Here is a 24,082-nt window from a genome sequence, read left to right as displayed (position 1 = left end):
CTCAGCAGGAGTTTGTTGTTATATCACTTTCAGCAGCACTGTGCAAGTCTAGTCCTACTCTCCTAGTCTCCCAGCCCTTTCCTGCTTAGATTCCTAAAACTGTTTTTCTGCTCTTTCAGTAGCTGGCAGAATCTCAGTATTCCCCACCTTTGCTGCATGATTTTTCATACAAAGGTTTCAAATGCTTTATTGATTCTACTTAGAAGCTCCTTTCAGGGATATGTGTAGCATGAGGTTATGATGACTGTGTTAATCTTTTGTAATAGTTGATCCTAATCCACTTTTTAATTCACTGTTAAACCAAACTCAGGGTGACACAATATGGTGGAAGTGAAGAGACTGTAGGTAAAAAATACCATATATAAAGATTTAGACAGTTTAAGTAAAGTATCAATTGATTGACAGAGGCAGGATTTCCCAGGGTGCTTGCCTTTACTCTTCCCTTGGCTTCTGTGCCACAGTTTTATTTGGCCAAACTTTTGATTTACCTGCAGGTTTGCCATCTCTTTAGAGCCTCAGCAGCAGTCTCTGCCATGTCCTTTCAAGAAATTAATGGTAGGCAGCCCTTGCCTGGTAGCATGAAACAGGGTTAGATTCTGTTTTACTGTCAGGAAGGTTTTGTAGGTTTGCAAGATGAGCACTAAAATATAGAAGTTGAATAATGGCATGGAGGTTTGTCTCCTTCTGCCTGATTTGCCCTCAGTCCTTGGTCTCTTGGAAAGTCTCTCTGCTTCCAGCAGAGGTGTCTCACCTTGGCACAGCCTGCTGGCAATACCTTGGATCAATCAAGAAGCACTTGAGCAAGTGCTTTTCAAGGAGGGCAAGTGTGGAAAACTGATAGAAACTTAGGATGGAAGGAAATAATTTTTTTCTGGGAGAAAGCTCAAGTGGTGTGGCAAGTCTATAGAATATATTTTTTCCATTATGTTTTGTTCTGCCCAAAAGAGCTGATATGAATTTTATTAAATCTTCAAGGAGATAACCTCTGTGGGAATCTCCACTCTGAGCTACCTGGAATATGAAAAGAACCAGGCGTAAATTCTTCTTGTGGTAAGTGCTGAGTAGTTTAAACCAGAAAACTAGAAGGAATGTAACGTTGTCGCAGTGTTGGCAGAAACCTCAGCCATATATCGTTTGGGAGAAAAGGTGAAGTGATCTAGGATAAATGTTTTTTGCCTGCTGAATGTTTGGTCAACTCATGGTTGAAAGGAGCTGCAGGAGTCATTTGTTTTTACAATTGTGCCAGGAGCACCCAGAGCAAAGGACAGGTATTGCTGCTTTCCAAGTGAGTCTACAAACCGCAGTCAGGACCAGAGCCCAGAAGAAATTGCATAACAAACTTCACGTAGGCATATAAATGCATAACAATCCTTTTCTTGACGGTTTCTTAGCCAGCAACTCCAGGTTATGGGCATCTGCAAGTTTAGTAGCTCGCTGAGCTTTCCTTCAAGGACACATGGGATTCACGGTATGAGCTGTATTCTGTATTTGCTTTGAAATCTGTTATAAAAACTTTAGGAAAAAAAAAAACCAACCAAAAACCGAAGGCATTTTCTTTTGCTTATATAAAACCAAACAAACCCCTCCAAAAACAAATTAAAAATAAACCTTACAAAAACCCCAACAACAATAAAAGCAAACAAAAAGTTAACACCCACCAAAAAAAAAAAAAGGGAAAAAACAGAAAAGCCCCCAAACAAATAAAAAGAAAACTCACCAAAAAGCAAGGAAAAACCCCAAACAAACAAACAAAAAAAAAACCCCAAAACACCAACCTCCACCAAAAAACCCCCGCAAACCCCAAAGCTCACAGCCGCCCTCCAGAGCCGTCGGGCTGTGGCCAAGGGGCAGGGAGCCGGGACGCGGAGCGGCATCCGCACCTCCCGCTTTCTCCGTCCCCTTTCCCCCGCTTCCCACCAGGCAGCGACGCTGCCGCCGTCCCGGGCAGAGCACGGCCATGCTGACCAGAAGCCGGGCCGGGCCGTACCACGAACGCCCGCCCGGGCAGGGGGATGCGGGCGCGGGGCGGCCCTGGGGGCTGCACTGCCGCCGGATCCACCGCCCCGGGCGCTGTGGGGACTCCAAGCGTGGCCGCGCCCCCGCCACCTCCCGGCCCCCGCCCCCACCGGCTGCGGGCCGACCCCGGGCGGTCCCTCCGGGCCGGGCGTTCTCCCCTCCCTCCGCGGCGGCCGGGGGAGGGCCGGCCGCCCGGATGTCGATCAAAATGAGCGAGCGCCAGCCCCGCGCCGGCCGCCCGGGCGGGGGGAACCGCGGCGTGGGGGCTCCGCGCAGCGCCGGGGAGGCGGCCGGCACATGGCAAGGCAGGCTTTGGCAGCGGGGTAGAGCCCGGGCAGCTGCGGGCAGAGCTCATGGATAGAGGACGCTTGGCAGAATAACCCCGCGATGGCTGCCCAGTCGAGGTACGGCATTAAATAACTCGGGTCGCGCTCGGTGCATCTCACTGAGGGCTGCTCGCGGTAGGGATGCCCGGCTCCTGCTTGGGCACGGCTCGCTGTGGGATTTTACCCCGCGTCTCTGGAGACACGGCCTGAGTAGATTTTGCCCGTGTAATTTGTTCACCGAAGGGCCCAGCGTAAACTTTATTTCAGCAGGAAAGCCAAAAGTGTTAATTGCTCCCCGTCAAATCTCGCCTAGTCCAACAAGTTAAAAGCTCTTTGAAGCAGATTTTCTTCTCCCTTGTGGGCTTGCCTGGTGTTTGTTTGTTTCCCCCTGTAAGCAGCCTGGCGTAAGGAGGTTTCTGTCACTGCTCCCAGCAGTGTTGTAAGGGGTGGTGAATGGTTTCTGTGCGGCTGCACTGGGAGCTGGCTGTGCAGGGGAAGCAGGTTGTGTCTGCGGGTGTGCAAGTCTGCCGGAGAGGTGGGAGGGCAGAAAATGGTCACAGAAAGGAGTTTAAAAAAGAGTTATTTAGTTGCTGTCACGCAGCACAATTCAAGCAAAATTACTAGTCTTGGTTAAATACTTTTCAGTTGTGGCTTTAAAGAAGCAAAATTTTGCCTGCTCTTGAGGGGCAGGGGTAGGAGTGTCCTGATTAATGTAAAATTTCTCACTCAGCATGAGGGAGGCAGCTTTTCTTAAGTAGTAGTACTTGATGGAGCAGTGCTATTTAAGGTACCTGTTAAATGCCTTTCAGCGTTTATGATGCTTTAATCGGCATTTCAGAAATGCCTAAAAGAGAAATTCCTTTTTGCTATTTTGTCCCATACGAAACAGCCGCCCTGCTCCCCCTTCCTGCAGGCAGGAAAAATAAAATTAAAAATGGTGGCATATCCTACACAAAAGTTTGGCACTCCCAATGTATTTTCACAGTGGTGCTTTTCTGCAGGTTTGAAGCCAAGAGCTGGCTTTAAATTACATTCTGGAGAAGGACAGAGCCCTGAGGTTTGGGGAGGAAGCAGGGGAAGATTGATTACTTGGTTAACAGCTGAGCTCTTCTCCAGCTTCCACTGCCTGCTCTCTCTGCATGTGGGAACACTGGGAATACTTGACAAAAAGCTAAAGGTTCAGTTTTTAGCATATTTTTTTTCTTTGTATGATCATTTATCTGCATGATTTAGTGGCCTGCATTATCAGCCTTGCTGTAAGAGGCCTGCATGCTAAGCAAGGATGCAGCATAAATTGTAGTGATGCTTGCTGGCTGTGGAGCTTGGCTTGAATCCAAGGCCAGGGACACACTTGATGTCTCAGAGATCGCAGAGCCATTTTCCCGGATGGCAGGAGAGCACGTGGGAGTCAGGTCCCAGCAGTAGCCCGCAGCTTCAGCCAACTGACGAGAAAGGGCAGGGCTGGCACTGGGATCAGTGAACCACATTCACCTGTAAGGGGAACGGTGTGGAAAATAAAGTTACGTACATTGAGTGTTTCAAACTGAAGTGAGGAAAACAGGCCCAAGGGCTGGGTCCGTAGGGCTGAGTACCGCAGGGGAGGTGAAAGGATCTTGCCCCACACCTACCATTTGAGATGGGTATGGGGACAAGACCCACACCTGCCCTTCTCTACCCTCCTTTCTTAGCCATCATGTGTCTTGGGTTTCACTTTTGCCAGGATGATGTGAGGTGCTCAAGCTGTAAAACTGCATCAGAGCATAGTGAGTAAGGAGATTACTCTGTATCCTTGAAGATCAGTGTTAAAGTAAAAAAAGATGATTGCTCATTTAAAGAGAGTAGGAGTGAATATGAGCAGCCAAAATGAGTCTGCAGGAGAGAGGTAGCATTTGCTAGAAAACCTGATGCTTGTGGTATTTCTGTTTTAGTGGCACAGGTCCACAAGGCTATCCATCTAATTTCAAAAGATTTGTGCTTTGCTCGTGTGTAGAAGCTTTTATTCAACAATCAAGGGTGAATTCATATTCACAATAAATAATTAGAGCTGCAGTGTGTGGGACTGAGAGGTGACATATCTCCAGAATTCATTTGCCAAAACATCTTGGAGGGTTTACTCTGCATGGTAGCTGATAAAAGGTGTGGGTGAGCTTTTTGTGTACATTTCTCCTTTGTAAAAAGAGGAAAAAAAAACTAAACCAATTTTTGCAAGCTCAGTAAATTACTGATGAGGTGGTATGATACTGAGCACAGCAGAGTTTTGCGTATTGGTCTTTAGGAGGCCTTCAGACACTCCTCCATCTGCTCGCGTGTGCTATTTCTCACATGCTGTATGTTTCAGTTAGTGAAAGTGATGCCAAGTCGGGGAGGATACTTGTTTGCAAACAAGAAAATGCAGCATCCTTTCTTCAGCGTAAGTACCGTGATCCTGGGCAGCTCACTTAGTATTTGGGTTTCACTGTTTTGAAGCGTGAAAGGCTATGGACAATGGGGTGATTAAACATGCCTGTTACTGCTCTTTAGCACTTTAAAAACCTCTAAGAGTGATGGCTGAGAAGCTGATATGCTAATGAGTGTCATCACATTTTTAAAAATAGTAATCTTAAGAAATGATTATGTGGTAGGTTGGGTATGGTTTGGTTTCGGCAGTTTGAGAATAATCAGCTTCTGTCAATAGCTGCTGTAAATAGCTTACATCTGGAACTAGTAGGTGTAGAAACTGTCCTCTAGTTAGCATTGTTTTGTGTATAATGTAAGGGTTTTGTTGGTTTTTGGGTGTTTTGTTTGTTTGTTGGGGTTTTTTTGGTTTTTTTTTGTTTGTTTTAAGTTGCTCATTGAGCTGTAGGTTTGCAGCCATAGCTTTCTATGCGCTTGATTCTGGAATGCTCGAATGATCTTATGCCTGTAGTGTCCCCAGGCAAGAGGGCTTGTGACAGGTTTTTATGGTGTATTCAAGAACGTGTGAGCAGAAGCAGAATTGATCTGAATGAGGACAAGCTTACTTTCTTGTCGAGCATGGTGTGATACTTGTCACGTGCTGTTCTGCTGCTCTGAAGTATGGGAGGATCCCAGGAGGGGTGTGGGACAGGCTGGCACCTGTGCTTACTACCAGGGATTAGGGAGGAGTGAGGACACGGTTCCTTAATGGAATGGTGGAGCCTATCTCTTTTATGCTTCCTTCTTCATTGAAATATCCCCTCTGCTGCAGCAATTGCAAGCTGAGGATCTTCAGGTGACTAGCTGGGTTTTTTTAAGGTGTAGGCTGTAGGCTGCTTTTCTTAGGCTTGTTGGAGTAATTTTAAATCATCTGTAGACCCTGTCAGTTACACTTATTTATAATTGGTGGATAAGCAAAATAGTTTGTAATTTTTGATGCTGAGAATTTCCATTTCACATATGACTTGCCTTTCAGCCTAGTCATGATTAGTATCATTGCTGGTGTGCAGAACCAATGCAAGTTCCTAATCTATGTACATAGGTGAATACAGTAACAGTGAGAGCAACATGAAATCTGAGTTTTGTGCTGTCATCCCTGATGGTCTCACCTTGCTCTGTCCCCTGAGTCAGCCCTGCAGGGAAGGGTTAGGTGGACAGCAGCCAGGGAAACCCTCTGTTTTCACCCTGTAAAACCAAGTTGTACCAGCTGAATCCAGAAGAATCTTGAAATGAGGCTGTACTATTCATTTTGGTAGAAAAAGGTTACACTGTGCAGAAATAAAATGTGGCCTTACCTACATTTAAAACATGGTAATTTCTGAAGGGAATAACACTGAGGCTTTTCCCTGAGGAGTATATGTTGAATGATGCAGCTTAAGTTTGTTCCATGTCATTTCACAGCTTTCCTGGCCAGATCTGGAGACACTTTTCATAACTTGGTAGTTTTATGGGTTGGGTTGATACAGGGAAATGCCAGTATTGGTGGTGACAGTATTCCAGTCAGCTGATGTAGGTCAAGAAGGGCTGAAACATGTCTTGTTGAAGTTTTTTCCTGTGTATTGAAAGCAAAAACATTCCATGAATCCCTGTCAGTTTTGCTTGTATGTTGCTACTAGCCCTGCCTGTAGAAATAGAATTGTTTTCTCCAGAACCAGATGCCCAGCTGATCCATGGCATGTTTTGTGGGCTGCTGGGGTTTTTGAGTTCACAGTTCCTTGTTGCCTGGACTTTCTGAGCCTGGAGTTTGTTGATTTGGGGCAGGCCTGCAGCTGAAACTCTCCCACACAGAAGAAAGATATGCTTACAGAGAAGTGGACTTTTCAGGCAGGTCCATTGGTGTTTTGTTTGATTGGTTTTGTTCTTTTTGCAGTGAGTGTTTCAATTTGTGATAAGGCATTGAAAACTTTGAAATACAGTTGTCATGGCTTACTTGAGCTGGTATACAAGGGAATGTTTCCTTAGGTCATGTAATTTTCCTGTGTCTGAATCTGTGTTAGAGGCATTTTCTCAGTGCTTTATATGAGAAAATAATTTGCTTGTACAACTGCAAGATGCAGCATCAATACCAGGAAACAAGCTTTTAATGAACTGCATAAATCCTCCTCAGCACTTTTCTGCCAACAGTAGTAATAGCAAATGACATCATGAAGGTTTTAAATGCCTTTAAAATATAATAGAAAAGGTGTCTTCCTAAACTACTTGGGAATGGCACAAAGACATTGTTCTCCATGAGGCAGAGGGTAGTGAAGTGAGGAAGAGTTTCTCACAGAGTGCAGGGTGTCTTCCAAAGGCCTGGCTCTGGCATAAGGTGGTTGGGAGCACAGAGCCTGGTTTGCTTACGTGGATTATGAGAAGCATGGCAGAAGAGTTTACTGTAGTGTGGCCTGAGCCTCAAAAAACCCAAACCAAACCAAATCAAAAAAAGAAAAAAACCCAAACAAGAAAACCCCCAGCCAACAAACCAACCAACCCAAAAGAACTCCCCAACCCCCCCACACTTTCCCCCCACTCCCCCCCCCAAAAAAAAAAGGAGAAAGTACTTACCCTGGTCACTCTTGAACAAAGCATGGATTTTTTTCCCTGTGGTATGTTATAGTGAAAAAAGTACTGGCTATGTTATGTTTTGCAAATTTGGCTGCTGCAGTTCATCTGTGTCTGTGATAAGAATGAGAAGACAGGCGCAGCACTGGCTGGGGCAGGTTATCACTCCAAAATGAGGTGTTACTGTAGGTGGATTATGATAGAGCTGTAGCTCTCCAGCAGAATGCTTCTATGGGGAACAGACGAGAGCCCCTGCATGTGCTATGAGCAGACTTTTCATAGTTGCTTATTCACAGGCAATTCAGGGAAGAGAATTTTAATTCTGGATCTGTACAGAATCAAGCAGCTGTGGAAAGTGGTGAGAGGTAGAATCCTTCCTGCTCAGTCTTCCCTCTCAGCTGTGATGGCTGCTGTGTGCAGAGCCAGCCCCCAGCTCTCTTGTATGCTGCTAAGGTGCAGAAATTGTTGATCACCTTATTTAACTGCATGGCTTTTAAAACGCACATTTCTTTTGCTGCCTTATTCTTGTATGGGCAGGGAGAGGTGGCAGACAGGGAGGCAGAGCAGGTGTGTGGGCACACAACTGCATTTGAGGAGGTGCTCTGCTCCTTTTAGTGCTTCAGCATTGTTAGGCTCAGTTATCTGGGGAGGTTTGACTGGCAGCCTTCATCAGAAATGCCATATGCTTCATTAAGATGTTTGTCTTCTGGTTTAGTTTATGTTTAGATATTGTTTAGTGCACAGAACTGTCATTTTTAGTTGTACTGAGTGTTTATATCTGAAGTTGCCTTTACTGGTGGTTTTACAATGCTGCCATCAAGTTAAAAGAAAATAATGGGCCTGCATTAATTTTTAGAGAAAGTTCAACAAGCAAATTGTTAATGTTTAACCTCAGAGACAACAGTAAAACTCATTTCCAGGACTTCCAGAACTGTGGGTTTCATTTTTGTACTTGTGAAAAAAACAAACAAACAAAAAAAAAAAACAGGCAACAAAAAACAGCTGCAAAACCTTGCCAAAGAATAACAAACAACAAAAAAATGCCCCTACCCCAAGTTCACCAAAACCTAAGCAGTAGCCTGTTTTAAAAAGAAACAAAAAGGCAACTCTCAAGCATATGGTAGTATTTTTATTCTCTACATCTTTGCTTAGAATGCCATATACTCTGTAATCTATTAGCACCAAATGATGTATTCAGCAAGGTATGATCAGCTCCTTTATGGCACAGTAGTGTCTAACAGCTGGTGTGTGTATGTGAGGTATGTGAGAGAGCATTAGTGCACATGCTTCTTCCCCAGGCTGAGTTGTGGGCATTGCCGTTTGAAATACGGATATCTCCAGCATCTGAAATTGAAAAGAATTATTGCAATGTAGTGCAGTAACAGGATATTTACATCTTTAGAGAGTTCTAGACGTGGTAAGAAATTGCTTTTAGTATTTTTCTTCTTCTGCAGTCTGTAAGGTTTTGCTTAAAAAGATATTACTGAGATAGTTCATCTTTGCAAGTACATCTCAGAAACTCTCCCTCATAGCTGGTATGCAACTATTTCTCAATAATCCTCTCCCCCCGTAGGCTGTTTTGGAAAAATCATCCTAATCTGAAAACAGGGAATATGCTGGCATTTTAGAAGTGCTTTGGTGACATGCTTCTCTTTTCCCTGTCCTCAATGCCCTCGGCAGAACAAGCTGTTCTAGGAAAAGTTGTTTTCCTGATGTCAGTAAGCTGTGGTTCTGCTGAGAACAGGCTGTCAGCCTAGGGACCTATTTCTTCATAGCTTTGCTAGAGTAACAAGCTAACAGAAGGATAGCATGGGCTATCCCTCTGTGCTTCATTGCAGGGAGGTTTGCTTGGATTTTTCAAAGACTCCCATAGAGTTGCTGTTACCTGGAAGCTGCCATGTCTGTCTGGCACTGCAGGCCTTTTTACTGTGAAAAGTTCTGCTGGCGTGGCTAAAAGGCAACAAATATACTGCAGAGGTGAGATAACTTTGTTGGCCGAAGCTGAGTGTGAACTCCATGATACCGGTGAATAAGGCTGCTTTTTCTGGCCTGTGGCTTCTGGGAGGATGGATATGGGATGATGGCTATAAGCTGTGTTGGTCAAAGAACTCTTCTGGTCCGCTGTGTCTGCCTTCTTGTCCAGACCCTGCAGCTCCCTTGGAGCAGCATAGTCAGCTTTATCCTGCAGTTAACTTTTCATTGGTGACAGAAGACACCCATCTCTGTCCAGAGGGACCATGTTTCCTGTAGTCCAGCTTGAAAGTCTCTCTTCAGTCTTTTACCTGGCTATGGTTGGTCTGTTTGCTGTTTTCTTGCTTGTGCTTCTCTTTACTATTTGCTCCTGGGAGGCCAAGCTGCAGGACAATCTTGTCGGATGCATACCCACATTGACGATATATCCCAGCATAGAGAGAGAACTTTGCTGTAGGATGTTTTCCCCCTGGTCCTGCCTTGTTCAGGCTGATAGGAAACTTATGGCAGTACTTGAAGCAATGCTTCTCCCTTCAAAATTACTTATTTTTAAAGCTTTAAGAATGTCAATTCCGAAGCATGTGAAGTTTAGATGTTGGGTTTTTTTTTTGCCTGTGTCTGTGAGCATGTTTAATGTACATTAATTTTTGAAAGCTCATGATTTTCAACCTGTTTAGATGCTCTGTGTCTCAGAAGGGTTTAAATATATTTAAAGTTTTGCATCTGATTTTGAGTTTAACATGTGATACTCTGTAACTTTCAGTCTGGAAACAGAGTGAATGAGTGCCTTAATGTTTAAAGGGAATGTGATCACTTTGCCGAGGTTTTGGAACACAGTTGATCTTTATCTGTTTGTAAACCCCTATCCATTTTATATGGACTAGCTTCAGCAAACTAATAATAGGCTTTACTCTTAGCTGTGTTTGTGACCCTCCTCAAAGGAAATGCAGCGTTGTGTGCAATGGACTACAGGGGTAAAAAAACCTGCTAGTCTAGAGCATAAGAAAATTCTGTGTAATCAGCCAGATTTGTAAGAGACAGAAAAATAGGTAAAATTGTGTTCTATTCTTTGAGAAAGTCTAGTCTGCTTTTAGCAACACCATAATAATGAGATGTATTATTTCAAAACATGGGATACTTTGGACATTGCATCCTGCAGGAAAAGCTGTTGACTTGTACAATGAGGCATTAAAAACAATAGACTAAAATAACTTCCTAAATTGGCTAACTTGGAAAAATTCAGTAACTTGGTCATTTAGTGAATTAAGTACCACAAAGCTTTCCTTTGCTGTTCTCTATTTATTTGTCAAAAAGTGAAGAATTTAGCCTGGGAAAGGAGGAAAAAACCCCATCAACAGCTTTACTTCAGCAAAGTTTAGAATTTCCCTCTGAAGTTGCCCTTAACTTGTCATCGTTCCCTCCTCCTACCAGACCTGCTCCAAACTCATGGTGGGTACATGGGAGGACTTCAGCCTTGGTCCAAGTAAGCCTAATGAGACAGACCTGAACTGGAGTTTCTGTCCATCCCTTAGCATGTCACTGAACGTGATGAGCAGTGCTGTTGCTTGGTGCTGTGGTGCACGCGCAGTGCAGCTCTGCACGAGTAGGACAACAGTGCATTAAAGCAGATGGATGAAACTACCAGTCTGCAGAAATTGATAACATTAAAACTTGGCTTCCAAGCTGGTTCTTCCAGTCCTTAAACATGGGAATCAGTCTGGTTCATAATGATTTGGAAAAGGTGTTTTCTTTCTAAGTCAGTTAACTAAACTGAGTGAACTGACCTACAGTAAATAGGTTTCCCTCATTGCACATCCCTTTTGCCTGCACCTTTGGAAGGACAACACTGAATTTATGTGCAGGGAGCCTATTGCTGTTTCTTTCTCTTACAGTGTAAACAGCTGATCTAGTCTGGCACTGCATTTCACAGCCAGAACCTTCTTTCTGTAATTCTTAGATTAATGAAAGCCATTTGTAACAATAATATAATCTGGTAATTGCAACCAAAACCTTCTCAAGGCTCTGTTTTGGCAACTGTATTGGTGTGTGTTGATGTCATTTTGCTGTTTGAACAGCTTGTGAGAGACTTTATTGTGAAAACTGAGAAACTGTGCTTGGTAAAAAACCCCAACCAAAACACCCCAAATCTAAGGAAAAGAAAACCACACATACAGAGAAACCCCTATCCTGTAATGCATATAAAGCCAGAGGTGATCTGTGTTAATTTTTAAATCTAATGAACATTTAGTTCATCATTTAGTCGTTTGGGCTGAACCTTGTGTCATTTTGTGGCCAAACAGAGTTGTTTATGTTCTTATTTAGAACTGACTTGGGTATCTGTGCTGTACTTAGTTATAAAGAGACACGTATGGAACGCAGGTGTCTCAGTCAAGGGTCCTGCATTCAGTACTGTTTCCACTCCACTCCCTTAAGAGTGCTTATTCCTTATTTCTGATTTGGCAGTAATCATTTGTGCTAGTCAAAACAGTAGGAAATGGGAGAAAAGGTCCTATTTTCAGCTAGAGCAGAAGAAAACGTCAAACTGTTGTTTAGAAATATTCTCCCCTGCCCCGACCCCCTTCAACCCTCTCCCCTCCCAGCCCCCCCTCCCCCCAAAAAAAGTCTGGTAGAAATGCCATATAAAAGAAAGTATTGTGAGAAAAACTCTTTACTTTCTGTGTCCCAACCCCATCTTCTGGGGAATCTCTTCTTCACTTCCCTATTCCTTTGTGCATTGATTGAATATTAAGTTAATGGTTTCCTTTTGTAAAAAAGAAATGGGCCGTCCTCCCATTCAGACTAATGATGGAAAAACACAGATGATATTGATATAAGCTATGTTTACTTAAGCGTAACAACTGTTAGTGTACAGTAATCTGCCAAGTGAATAATGATTTGTTTTTGCTTATTCAATATTTCTTTCTTTACCTAGAGAGGAGAAGGACTGAAAAACTGGGGTTAATAAGATGCCTTTAAAAGGTCTTTAATTAAGCCATGCAGTTTTCTTAGAAGCTCCTTGAACTATTCTTTCACCCCTTCCTCCTCTCTGTCACTTTGGTAAGTGCAGATAAGATAGAGTGCAAGTGAGGTGCTGGCACTGACTAGGTACAGACCTTGAACTGTTCTTACACACAGCAAAGGCTTGATGGAAAGTAGGAAACCAGAGGAGGGTTGAAATGGTTTGTGCCAGTTCGGCTGGCCAAGGGTGTGCTGAAAGCTGAGACAGTGGTGAGTCGATGTGCCAGGGCTCAGCAGGGTGTACATACAAGGTGTTGTTACAGCTGCTGCTCCGAATTTCATGAGTTACTCTGGGTTTTTCTACATTGTCCTCATCTGGGGCCAAATCATAGCCTGGATTCCATCTGCTCTATCCCCTCCACACCTTCTGAGAGACTTAAACTGTGTATTAAGGTGATGTGCTACTTTGGTGAGAAGAGGAATTTAGACCAGTATCTGGTTTTCTAGTTTCCTTTGGCTTTAAGCTTTCAAGTCCAATTCAAGAAGGTGTTCCTGGTAAAAGAGCTGTGCTTGAGCTTGTGCTCAAAATGAATTCTTGACGCGAAGCTTTTACACAGAGAATGGGGTTTGTATGTGTATAAGCAAGTGCTCAAAATGGGTTCTTGATTCACAGTTTGAAATTGAGGAATGACTGCTATGTGTGTGTATGACAGAGAGAAAAAGAGATGTGTAAGAGGGAGGGATATTGACTATCATTTCCTTTGTTCTTTCTCTAGCGTGTGTATTGCTACAAGCATTACAGCAGGGCTGTCTTAAGTGAAAAACAATGTGGAGTTAAGGCACAGTGTGCTACTCAGAAAGGATTCTAAGAGTTGTTCTGAGGACAAATAAAAGGGAAGTTTCAGGTGGAGTAGCAAAATGCAGAAATATTGAGACTGTTCTTTCCCTACTGCCAATTTTCAAGTGGCTTCCAGAAATACTTATGCATAACAAGTTTGCTATGCAGACTTCTACTGTTTTGTGATTGCAGGTTTAGTAACTGTGCCAAACAAGCAATTGAGTAAGATGGAAAAGATACAGAATGTATTACAAAGTGTGTGCTGAGATTTAGTTATCCTGTGGTTTAAAAAAGTTGTTCTAAATCCCTGTGATCATCATGCATTTTCTTGAGAATACATAGCTTTCTACAGATGACTTGGCCGGATGTTGCTTGGCTTATGTGAGGCGTTAGCTGGTGTTGGAGGTGTTACTCATCACGTTTGTGGACACTTCATTATTGAATCTCTGGGCCAGTGAGAGACTACAGAGAGATGAAGCAATTCAGAGTCAGCGCATCCCCATGATGATGCAGGAAATTGTCTGGTTGGGAGCAGGTTGCTCAAGAGGCTTACCATGCTTGGCACTGGATGTAGCTCTAAGCAGACAGTCAGGAGGCAAGGGAAAATCCAGCAGCCTGCATGTAAAAAATTTAAAACGTTCTGCAGAAGCTTGATGCGATGGTTACTAGTGGGTATCTGCTCCGTCCATTGGTGAGCAAAGTGCAGGCCTCCTGCTTCATCCTAAGGCAGTGAATGAATGCTGCTGGGAACGTGCATGGCAGGGCAGGGGATGAGGAACCCCAGGGAGAGGCAGTGCTGATTCATTCCCCTCCTAGGCTGGCTGTCACCACCATGGCATTGCGGACAGGAGCTCAGAGGCTGTTGGCTGTTATGATGAAAATATTCATAAGGGCAGAGGCTAGAAAGGTGTTATCAGAGAAGGCAATGCATTTCCTGGAAGGTACCCTGGTCACCACTGAGTGGACAAAATGCTGTGTATGCCCGGTGAAAGTCCTCTCATGTGTTCCTGCAGCACTTTGCTGTGATTTTCCAGCCTTGTCCACAAGCTTGGCATCAAATCACTACTATTTTCTGGGCAGAACTACCTTCTGAAAGGGGCAGTTTACCCAGAAAAAAGGAGAACTGGTTGAGAACAGGCTTGGAAAGATCCAGTCCCCTAGGAGGTTTAATCTGGAAATAAAACTAGACAGAGCCTGAAGACAATGAAATACAAGAGCTACACCATAATTAACAAGTACTTTGATTGCCTTCTACCAGTTGGCTGTCAGGTTTTGCTCCTTGAAAAAGTGGCCACTTTTTATAGATGTAAAATTTCCTTGACACTTTTTACGCTGCTCTCAGAAGCACAAGAAATAATGCTGTGATTACAGAGAAACTCACCCCCACGTAGGTGTCTGGCCAGTGACTTCTCTCCAGTTTCACCCAGTCTCTTGGCAGGTATTTATTCCAGTCCTCCATTGCTTACCCACACTGGTCCATGTGCAGTCACACTGCCTGTCCTCTCCCAAGTTTTAGGACCCTGCCTAAGAGGGTCTCTGTCGACCCATGAGCTCCACCTGCTCTTCCTGGGCTGCTTCACCAGGATTCTGCCTGACAGGCATCTGCTTCTGCTGTTGCACTACATTGTTTGCTCAATTGTTTAACAAAGTGCTTTTAATGGAAACATAAAACCAGATAGAAATACAGAGCCTAATGGAATAATCTCTTAATTGCAGTGCTGCAAATGACTATTCAGCACACGATTACTGTACTTCCAGGGGGAACAGTAAGCATGAAAGAATATTGAATGAAAGACACTAAACACTTCAGCTGCTAAGAATGATGATTTATTGCCAATCTGAGCATCAGTCTAAGCAGGGCAAATAAACTGACAATAGTAAGTGCTTTTGGAGGTAGAAATTGCCTCATTCAGGGTATTCACTGTGTGCAACATGTAAATTCTACCAGGATAAACGCACAAAGAGCGATTAATTAATAGTGGCGAGATACTCATGCATGCAGTGTCCTTAGGCAACCCAGAAAATGTATTAATCAGCACATTGCTCAATTATTGGCAGATAATTCCTGGTATGTAGTAGTTTGCTATTTCAGCTAGAAAATGCATTGTCTCTCTGCCTCCCTGTAAAAATCATGGGTTTTGCTGTGTTACGTGGTTTGCAAAAATTACCTCATGTTTTTCAGCAACAAAGGAGATATGCTTAGAGACACATTGATGTTACCATTTTCTGGTATTTCTGCAAGCCTTCCAAGACACATCAGTCCTTAAAGGCGTTGTGTCCATCCTTTGGATAACTCACCTGAGTTAGGTACCACCAGGTGAAAACCAATATTAGCTCAGTATTGAGCTGGCAGTTGATTTGGTGTACAGCTGTGTGCTCTCCAGAACAGAGCATGGTTATCAGGGAACATGTTCTCCAGGAGCACATGCTGCTCAGGGAGGCAAGATGTTTTGGAAGTGGCCTTGCTGCTTTCCACCAGCACTCCCCTTTCCCATGATTTAGTGCATGGTTTCCCTGTGCTGCCTAAGGACAAGGACACCTGACTTCACTTGCCTGCAGAAGGCCCTCTTGCTCAGGCCTTCCTTTCCATGTGTGGGATGGGACACATGCCTGTTGGACTCACTCTGTGGTGCACAGAGATGCAGATTGAGCAGGTCCCAGAGATTTCCAGTGTTTGCAGTGGGTCTCGGCACTGCCAAGCCCGTGCTGCTGTCCCGTGGGAACTGGAGCTGGTTGTTGGTTTTGGTCTGAGCCAGTGTGATGTTCCCACTGCCTGCACGCAAATGTGGCTAACAATGGTGAAGCTGAGCAGTTTGCTGTTTCTCATGCAGCTTCCAGTACCAAGGGAAAGATTAGAGACTTTTCAAATAGAGGTTCAGATGATGGAAGGAAAATTTTACAATTGTTTTTGTTTGTTTTTAATTTGGAAGTAAGGAACGTGTTAAATAAATGTGCACAGAATTGAAGAAGAAAAGTATTTATAGCTGTTTTATTATTATTTTCTTAAAGGAGAAACTTTTTGTAGTTGATAAAAGTAACAGCTTGTGTAAATGTTCTTAAAAAGCAGGAAAAATGAGAGATAAGATACTTCAGAGTGTATTTTGGAGGGGCATATGCTTTGCAATGTGCATTAGGCATGCATCAGTACCTGCCTAATGCACCCTGTCATGGATTATTGCTCTTGCTTAGATTGAACACTTGCCAAGTTCTTTCAAATGACAATGAGATGCTTTGTTCAGGCTGATGATTTGAATGCAGTTTGAAACTCCAGCATAGAGAGGTACTTGGCTACAGAGCATGTGCACCTCTTAATAAAATTGAACAACAGATACAAACCGTAGGAAAGCTAGCAGGTGCTTCTGTGTATAGATGAAAAAAAAATAGGAAATACTTCTAGAATAATTATATTCTGGCAGAGACTGCAGGAAAGGCTTTTAAATAGGCTTTTCAGCATATTAACAGATCTTTTCAACAAATATTGCTAATCTCATTACGTTTCTACATGGTCCTTGCAATGCAGATAAGACTTGTCCAACCTGTTACTCAGTACATGCTGTTATATAAGTGGAAATCTCAAGTAGGAAACCTTTAATTCGTGCATCATGAGTTTGTGACTAATTCCTATCAAAGTAGGAAAGAACTTGGCTCTTTAATAGTCTTTAATTTTTCTTAATCTCAGTTTAGTTACAGTACTCTCCTTTTCATAGCATATTGACTCATTTGGTCAATTGTTTGGGAAGGATTTACACAGACCATATGTTTCACAAGAAAAATTAGAGATTTGCCCACATGTCAAATAGGTTGCAGGGGACTAAAGATTCAGGAGGCAGAATTACACTTACCCATATTTCTGATAGTTTAAAATGCTTGTATTTGTAGTTTTTGCTTTTGTCATGCTTCACAGCACATTAAATCAGTGATAGCATTGAATGTGTAGTTTATTATTTGAACAGCCTCATGTTTGCAGTCACAAAAGCAGCAAATTCAAAGGCTGATGTTACATTCTCCTTTCCATTGGGCTGTGTTTGCATTGAGCTGTAGGGCTTCAGGTGTGTATGTTGGCCCACAGCTGGGATGGTCACAGAGGACAGAAAGGAGGACCCTTCTGACCATGCAGGAAATCTGACGTGAAAGGCTCCTGGGCTCTGCAAGAGCCTTGCAAGCTGTCTGACAGCATTTAGAATAAGCTGGGTGAAACAAGGCCTTTAAAAAACATAGCGAGTTTGGGAAGGGTTTAAGGGAACAGGCTTGCTTTACAATGCTTTACAGTGGTATGAATGGTTTTGTTGCCTCAAGCAGAGGATTGACAAAAGCCAAGTTGTGATGTACGTGCGTGTATCAGTTTGTGTGATGCACAGCGACAGGAGGTGATGCTTGAGCCTGGTGCTCTACCTGTGTGACATGGGGAGGGAAGTGTGCAGGAGCTCTTGGTAGAGAGGTAGTGCTAAGCTCAGCTGTGTGTGAATGAGAATGTGGCAATATTGTGGCACCTGTGGATGGCACGGCAACGTGACTGATGGACTTGGGAACTGCTTGGCAGAGTGTGGACAAGGTCAGCTGATAGCAGTCTCCTACGGAAAACCAGTGACATGTTCTCCTGGCTGGATGTACAGGGATGTTACTATGTGAGAAGTATCATGTGCAGAGAGATTTAAAATGCAGACTCTTGAAATAGCTGCTCACCAAACATTTCAGTTTTTCTTTTACTGACTATGCATCTTATTAAAATTCTTCTTTGGTATAATGGAAAACGATAATGTTTAAAAAAAGCATTTAAGAAGTTCCATAAAATCAATGAACAAAAGGCATATCCACTTGAGTAATTTTAATGTAGTCCTAAAATAGAAAATTTATGGCATTTGACCTCTTGCACCTACAGTAAGCATTTCAGTATACTCCCAAAGAACTGAGGTAGTAAAATACATTATAGGACTTGAATCCTTGATGAAAGTATTCACATGGAAAATTAAACACTGGATTTTTTTTTTAATTTAACAGCAGCCATCACCTGGATTTGTTTTTTTTGGTGTTTTGTTTTGTTTTTTTTACATTGCTGTAAGCTACTTTTTGCCTTAAACATTTTTGATGAGATAGTTCTTTGCAAGGCTTATCATTTTTATGACAATCCTGGAGAAACAGTAACTGAGTTGAAGGGGACCATTGGACTTTGCTTTACTGAGTACTTCTGTGCTAGGTCTGGAATAAAATTTTTGGATATTTGGTGTGGAGGAACAGTAGGTCTAAGCAATCATGATTTTGTTTCCTATAATCAGTAAGACAGCAATATGTGTGTGAATCAGAATCTTGTAATTGTGGAAAAAATAATTAAAAATAATTTTAAAATTAATTAAAATAGGTCTGCGAAATTAAAGGTAAAAATGTTTTTTCTTGATCCCTTAATTATATGCCTCTTTTTCAAACAGTACTAGTTTGCAGCAGCCTTTTTACTTAATCTCTCAGGTCTCTAAAGTTTACCAGTAGAGGACATTCTTTTGGAGCACATTTTAAAGAAATAGAAACCTGACTGCATTTTTACATTCTTCTTTTTGTAAATTACTGGTGTGAATGTAGTTCTTCTGCTGCCTTTAAACCTATTACCAGTAAACTGATTGTACTGAACAACAACAAACGGCATTTCAAGGCAAAAGCAAATGGACGGGTAGGAGAGGCTTTATGTAAGGTAGAATGTATTTTCCCAGGCAAGCCTACAGCAGTTCATCCCAGGTGCTGGATTTCTGCCACTGATATGCAGAATTCAGAGGCAGGTGAGTTCAGTGGGAGATTTCATGCACCACTTCATTGAAGGAAGAAAACCTTCAGACTGATTGGGCAGCAGCTGATAACCACTTCTGAGTACTCAACTATGCCTTGTCAGCATTAGAAACACTAATATTTTGCTAGTGGTGGGTGAGTTGGTAAAGCATCACAGTCCTGGCCTCTGTGTTTTCACTGGGAAACACCTCCTCTCTGTGCCAGGCAGTTGTTCACACATGAACATGCATCAAAAGGTTATCCCTGCTCTGAAAGGCTTGTTGCTCACCATGTAAGTAGTTCCCCTGTTCCTGTGCTCATATAATTGATGTAAAGAGCCATAACAGAAAGATTTGGCACAGAGATAACAGATGAAGCAGTGCACTGAAGTGCAGAGTGCTGGAGGATCCAGCCAGGCTTAACAAAAACTTGAGTTTTGGCACTCTTCCACTGATCTTACTTCAGTCATGTAATTTTCCTGAGCTGGGGTTTATAGGCTAATACTTGAGTAAATGTAATTATGTGTCTCAGAATGACTTAAACAACCTGGAGAAATGTACAATGGTTTCATTCTGAGTGGCATATAGATAATCAAGAAGAAGAAACACTGTGGGAGGGGATAATGCTGCAGGGCAGGCAGTCTGTTCCCAAATAGTGAGAGCTGTTCCAGGTGCTTTTATCCTGGTGGAGAGCAGATGTCAAACTGAGTCTCTAATTTTTCTTGCTGCCTGCCTACTCTCTGAACGTTGACTTATCCAAAAAAATTGCCACTGTGCTGCTCTGACATGGCCATGTGTGAGTTCATGTCTACATGCTTAGTTGATGGCAATTGCCAAATGCTCTACCTGCATTTTCATCAAGGGGAAATAATCCCCTTGCTGCAGGCTCCAGGTGCTGCAGAAGCAGGGAATGTGCTGCTGGAAGAGTTCCTGCAGCAGCAGCTGGCACAGGGCTCAATACCCTGCTGCCAGCATGCCTGTGCCTCGCCTATGGCGAGTCAGGAATAAAGCAAGGTTGCGTGTTAATGACAGACTTTGTAACTGCATCTGGCTTTCAAATCCATAAAAATGAGAAAAGGTCACTTTTGAGAGAATCGTGTGTGACTCAGAGTCCCCTCTCTGTCAGAGCAGGATCTGCTCAGCAGGGAATGCCCCTTCTCCATTCAAACCGATTCTCAAACAAAGCCAGGAAGTAGCACGCTGTCAGAAGGGTCTGTGTGTACCGGCTAAGCTTGACCAGATTGGTCCTGGGTCCGAGCACTCTCTGTGGGAGCACCTCTGGAGCCGCCTGGGGCTCTGTGAAAATGTTTACTCAGCTGTGCAACAGAGGAGTGTAGCTGTGTTAGTGGCAATCTAATGCCTCCCATTTTGATACAGAGTGAAGTTTAGAATAACTAATTTTTCACTGTCGCCTCAGCAAAGTAAACCCAGTCACTTGGGCAAGTGTCTATCTGTGTCCTCACAAAGCTTTTTTGATCCTTGCTGATGAAATGAGAAGAGACACAGATGGGGTCATCTTGCCTACAAAAGCTGCTCACGTGTAAGCTCAGTTGTGTCATGGTTGGGTCACCACAATCAAGGCTGCTTGGTGTGCTGCTGTGGAGGGGCTCTCCAAACCCAGGGGTCTAGTCCTGCACACGGGTCCCATCTTATGCTTCACTTCCAGAGCTGCACCATCAGTGCTGCAGACAAGACACCAGCAGCTTTGAATCTCTCTGTGCATATCCAGTTCCTGAAATAGCATTCGAATTGTAGATCTTCACCCACCTACCCAAAAAGACACACATGCCTTCAGGGCTGACTGGCAGTCAGACCACTCACTTGTCTCAGGGAAATCTGGAGATGTGTGCCTGATGAATTAGAACGCCTTGCCTCTAAAAGGCAGAGTGGTCAGGATTTTCATGCCACCTACATGGTGATTTAAATTTTTCACATTTCCTCCTTTGCCTGCCACATCCAGAACAAACAAAGCCTTAAATTCATCAACTCCTTGTCTGCTTTCCTTGTAATTACACTTCACACAATCACACCTTCTTAGAAGCCCTCCTAGTATATTTGCATTTAGATGGAGAATGACAGCTTTCGTGTTCCTCGTCTAACTTATAATTAACACCTTTCTGACAACATTTTATTAATGTCAGGGTACAGAGGGAGAGGCTGAAAGCCTAGGTTTCTTTAGAGACTTAATTTCTGCAGCATCACAAGTGAAGAGACTGCCTCTCCGTGTGTTCAGGTGCTTCAGCTACAGCAACATAGTTAAGTGCTGTGTAATTGTCCTGTTTCCCAGGTTTTCTAAGTGTCGTGCATGGCTGTTAAGTGAGGCTGGACATCAGCATAAACTCTTGCTTTTTGTTGGGAGCATCTTTCTGCCGGCAGACTGTTTGCATGTTGTATTCTGACCTCTCAGGGGTTCACCACTTGGGGAGGGGGTAATTTGTGTTTCTTACTCATCATGAGGCTTTTCTGCTGAGGCCTGTTTTGTGATACTGCTATATTGGCTTTTATTTATAACTAAGTTAGATTTTAAACATCTTGGGAAAGGTAAAGTTTAGGTCATAGACTTTTCACTTGTTTGCCTTTTTTGAGTAGGCATAAAGGAGGTTGTTACTGTCAGTTATTTGCATCTTTTGACAAGTCTGTTTCCTCTTTTGAGACTTCAGTGGTTTGTGGACCATAGGCTGAGGAATCTTGGGCTGTGTTTTCAAGTGCATAGCCATTTGGGGTTTTTAGGCAAAAGTCTATGAAGGATTTGTCATATTTGAAGAACATCTGAGAGTTCCCAATTCCTGGCAAAGTCACTGGGCTCTGCAGGGACTCAGTTCTCAGGAAATGTTCAGGCTTACTTCTGGGAACTGCTTGAAGATGAAAGACCTATTGAGGCTGAAAGGAAGCAAGAACCTTTTAATGGCTGAGTAATGAATATAATTTTAAACTTGGCAACAGCAGTAGGAAACAAATAAGTAAGAATTTGAACTCAAAGATTACCATAGGAGAGGCTGAATGAGAACATGATAAATATTACAAAAGTTTTTTCTCGTAAAAGCCAATTTAGCTTCTGCTGAAGCAAACTGGCAATTCCTTTTTGCCTGTTGTAACATTCTAGCCTTTACTTCCATTTTTTTGTATCCTAGAGGGCTGTACATATAAAACATAGGAAGAGGTGTATTGAGAATCATTTTTCCATACGCTTTGAAGGAAAGGTTGCAGCTGTGCTACCTTTTCTTGGAAGATTATTTTTGTTGAAAAATACTTGACAAGAGGTTTCCTGCAATCACCGTGGATAAACAGGTGCACTGTGAGGCCCCGATCTCATGCTCAGTGGATCTCATGCTATCATACCATCAATAAATGGGGCTGGATAGACTCAGTGAGTTAAAGAAGATAGGGAAAGCAAAATCTTGAAAAGGAAGTTCCAATTCATTCATATTTCTACAATGTAAAGGTGTTTGTTTTTGGAAAGCATGTACCAAGGGTGATTGATGATGATGATGATGCAGAAAATAACTGGCTAACTGTACCATCTGTTGCGCTTCTGCCCAATGTTTTTCTCTTACCATTTGTGTATGTTCCAACTGTGTATTTTCTGTGAAATTGATGTGAAAGAGAAATTAAAAAATTTAGCAAGTTACAACTTGGCAATATTTCCATAAAGGAAAGGAGACAAAGGCCGAGGCAAGGCATTTTTGATACTGTTTGGTTTAACTGTAATATTGCCCTTTCATCTGCTAATCTTAGTCACTGTCAGGCTTACTGCTTAGGTGATACCTGAGAGAGCTGAGCACAGCTCAGTAACTTTCTGTGCCATGCCATTATCAGTGTTTCTTTTCAAGCTTATAGGCTGATAAGTGAAACTGCATATTTAATCTTTATAGATGTGAACCGAGCTGTGTGAATTGGTGGCCATTCTTCTATGGAGACTTCAAGAGCAGCAGAGATGGGGGGCTGCAGCAAGGCTGTTACGGTGTATCCATGTGATTTCTGTTTAATTGTTTTTGGAGGCGATGTGTCTTGCCTTAAACAAGAATACATCTCTCAGTCATGAGCAACGTTGTTCAGCAGTTTCCCATGGTAAAAAGAGAATCAATTTTAATGACGAAACAGCTTCAATAAATTTGTGATTTCCTGCAGTTGTACTACAATGAAATGTTCTCTTGCAGTGTTTCGGAGGAAGAGGTTCTGTGTGTTGAGAAGGAAGTGTGTGTTGTGTGTTTGCTTTTTAGCCTTTCTCCACCCCACTTCCCTGCTCCTGGATAATTCCTTTTGGGAGCACTAGATCTTACTACAATTAAAGCAGATTTTTGTTTTCATTTGGAGAACACACAGGACAGGAGAGGCAGAATTTCTTCCTGCACCAGACTATTTTTTGCATATGTTGTCATGGGATGGATTGTCACATACCAGCATTTGAAGCTCTAAAGTAAGGATTAGCATGTCACTGGGAATGGCTTCAGTGCATGTTGGTACTTTCATGGCTTCTGTTACAGACCCAAGCCTGGATGATGTTGTGGGTCAGGGTGCATGCTTTGCTGAACTTCCTGAACCAAATCTCTTATTACAGAAGCCACTGGACTGCCTTCTTCAGCTTGGGCTGCTTTGAGTCTAGGGGTATTTTGCCATTTCAGTAGCAAAGCACGATTAGGGGCTTTTTGGGGATGCAGGTGATTTGTACATTTGTCCCCCAGCTCCCAGGCTTGCATGTGCTTGGTGTGTTGGTGCTAAGCCTTGAAGTCTGTTTTCCCAAGGCATTTTTTGCAAGTCAGTAAGGAAGAGCTTGGGAGTGGTTTTGGTTTTAAGGTTTTGAGGGCTTTTTTAGTTCCTATTCTAGGAAAGTCTAAATATCAAAGCTGCTCCTCTGGAGAGGTTTCTGAAGAATAGGAGCTGGGGTTCTCCCTGCAGCTTTGGCAGTAGCAGGGTCAGGGCTCTGTCCATGCCTGTGTGAGGGATGGCTTGCTGGGGCCGGGCAGGCGGTGTCTCTGTACGGGTTTCCTCTGCTGGCGCCTGGCAGGTCATGGAGACCTCTTCTCCTCTTGGCACAGGTCCACTCAGAGCCTGAGCTGACTGTGGTTCTGTGTGGCTTTCTGCCTGGCTTTCTAACACTGACCTTAGGGTAACTGTTTGTGTGACCAGTTACACCATAACCAAGGTTTTTAAAATCTTTGAAGAGCATGTTGACAAATGCCCTCAGTGGTCAGGTTAATGGTGGGCAGAAATGGTGTCTCCACAGGTGCTGAGAGTAGATATCTACAGCC

At 43.2% G+C, this 24,082-nt stretch overlaps 1 protein-coding gene across 2 annotated transcripts in view; it reads left to right on the top strand.

The window, feature by feature from the left end:
* The first annotated feature begins 2,205 nt into the window (after window positions 1–2,205).
* AFF1 (ALF transcription elongation factor 1) overlaps window positions 2,206–24,082 on the top strand; it is a 72,855-nt gene continuing 50,978 nt past the window's right edge. For both annotated transcript variants that reach the window (XM_071555745.1, XM_071555744.1), the window contains exon 1: window positions 2,206–2,420. In XM_071555745.1, the coding sequence (XP_071411846.1) occupies window positions 2,404–2,420 (17 nt within the window). In that variant the 5' untranslated portion in view covers window positions 2,206–2,403. The remainder of the gene's footprint in view (window positions 2,421–24,082) is intronic.

Source organism: Pithys albifrons, chromosome 5 (genome assembly GCF_047495875.1).
Source record: "Pithys albifrons albifrons isolate INPA30051 chromosome 5, PitAlb_v1, whole genome shotgun sequence".
NCBI lineage: Eukaryota > Metazoa > Chordata > Aves > Passeriformes > Thamnophilidae > Pithys > Pithys albifrons.
Note: the sequence above shows the minus strand (reverse complement) of the source record. Positions and strands in the feature narration are given on the sequence as shown.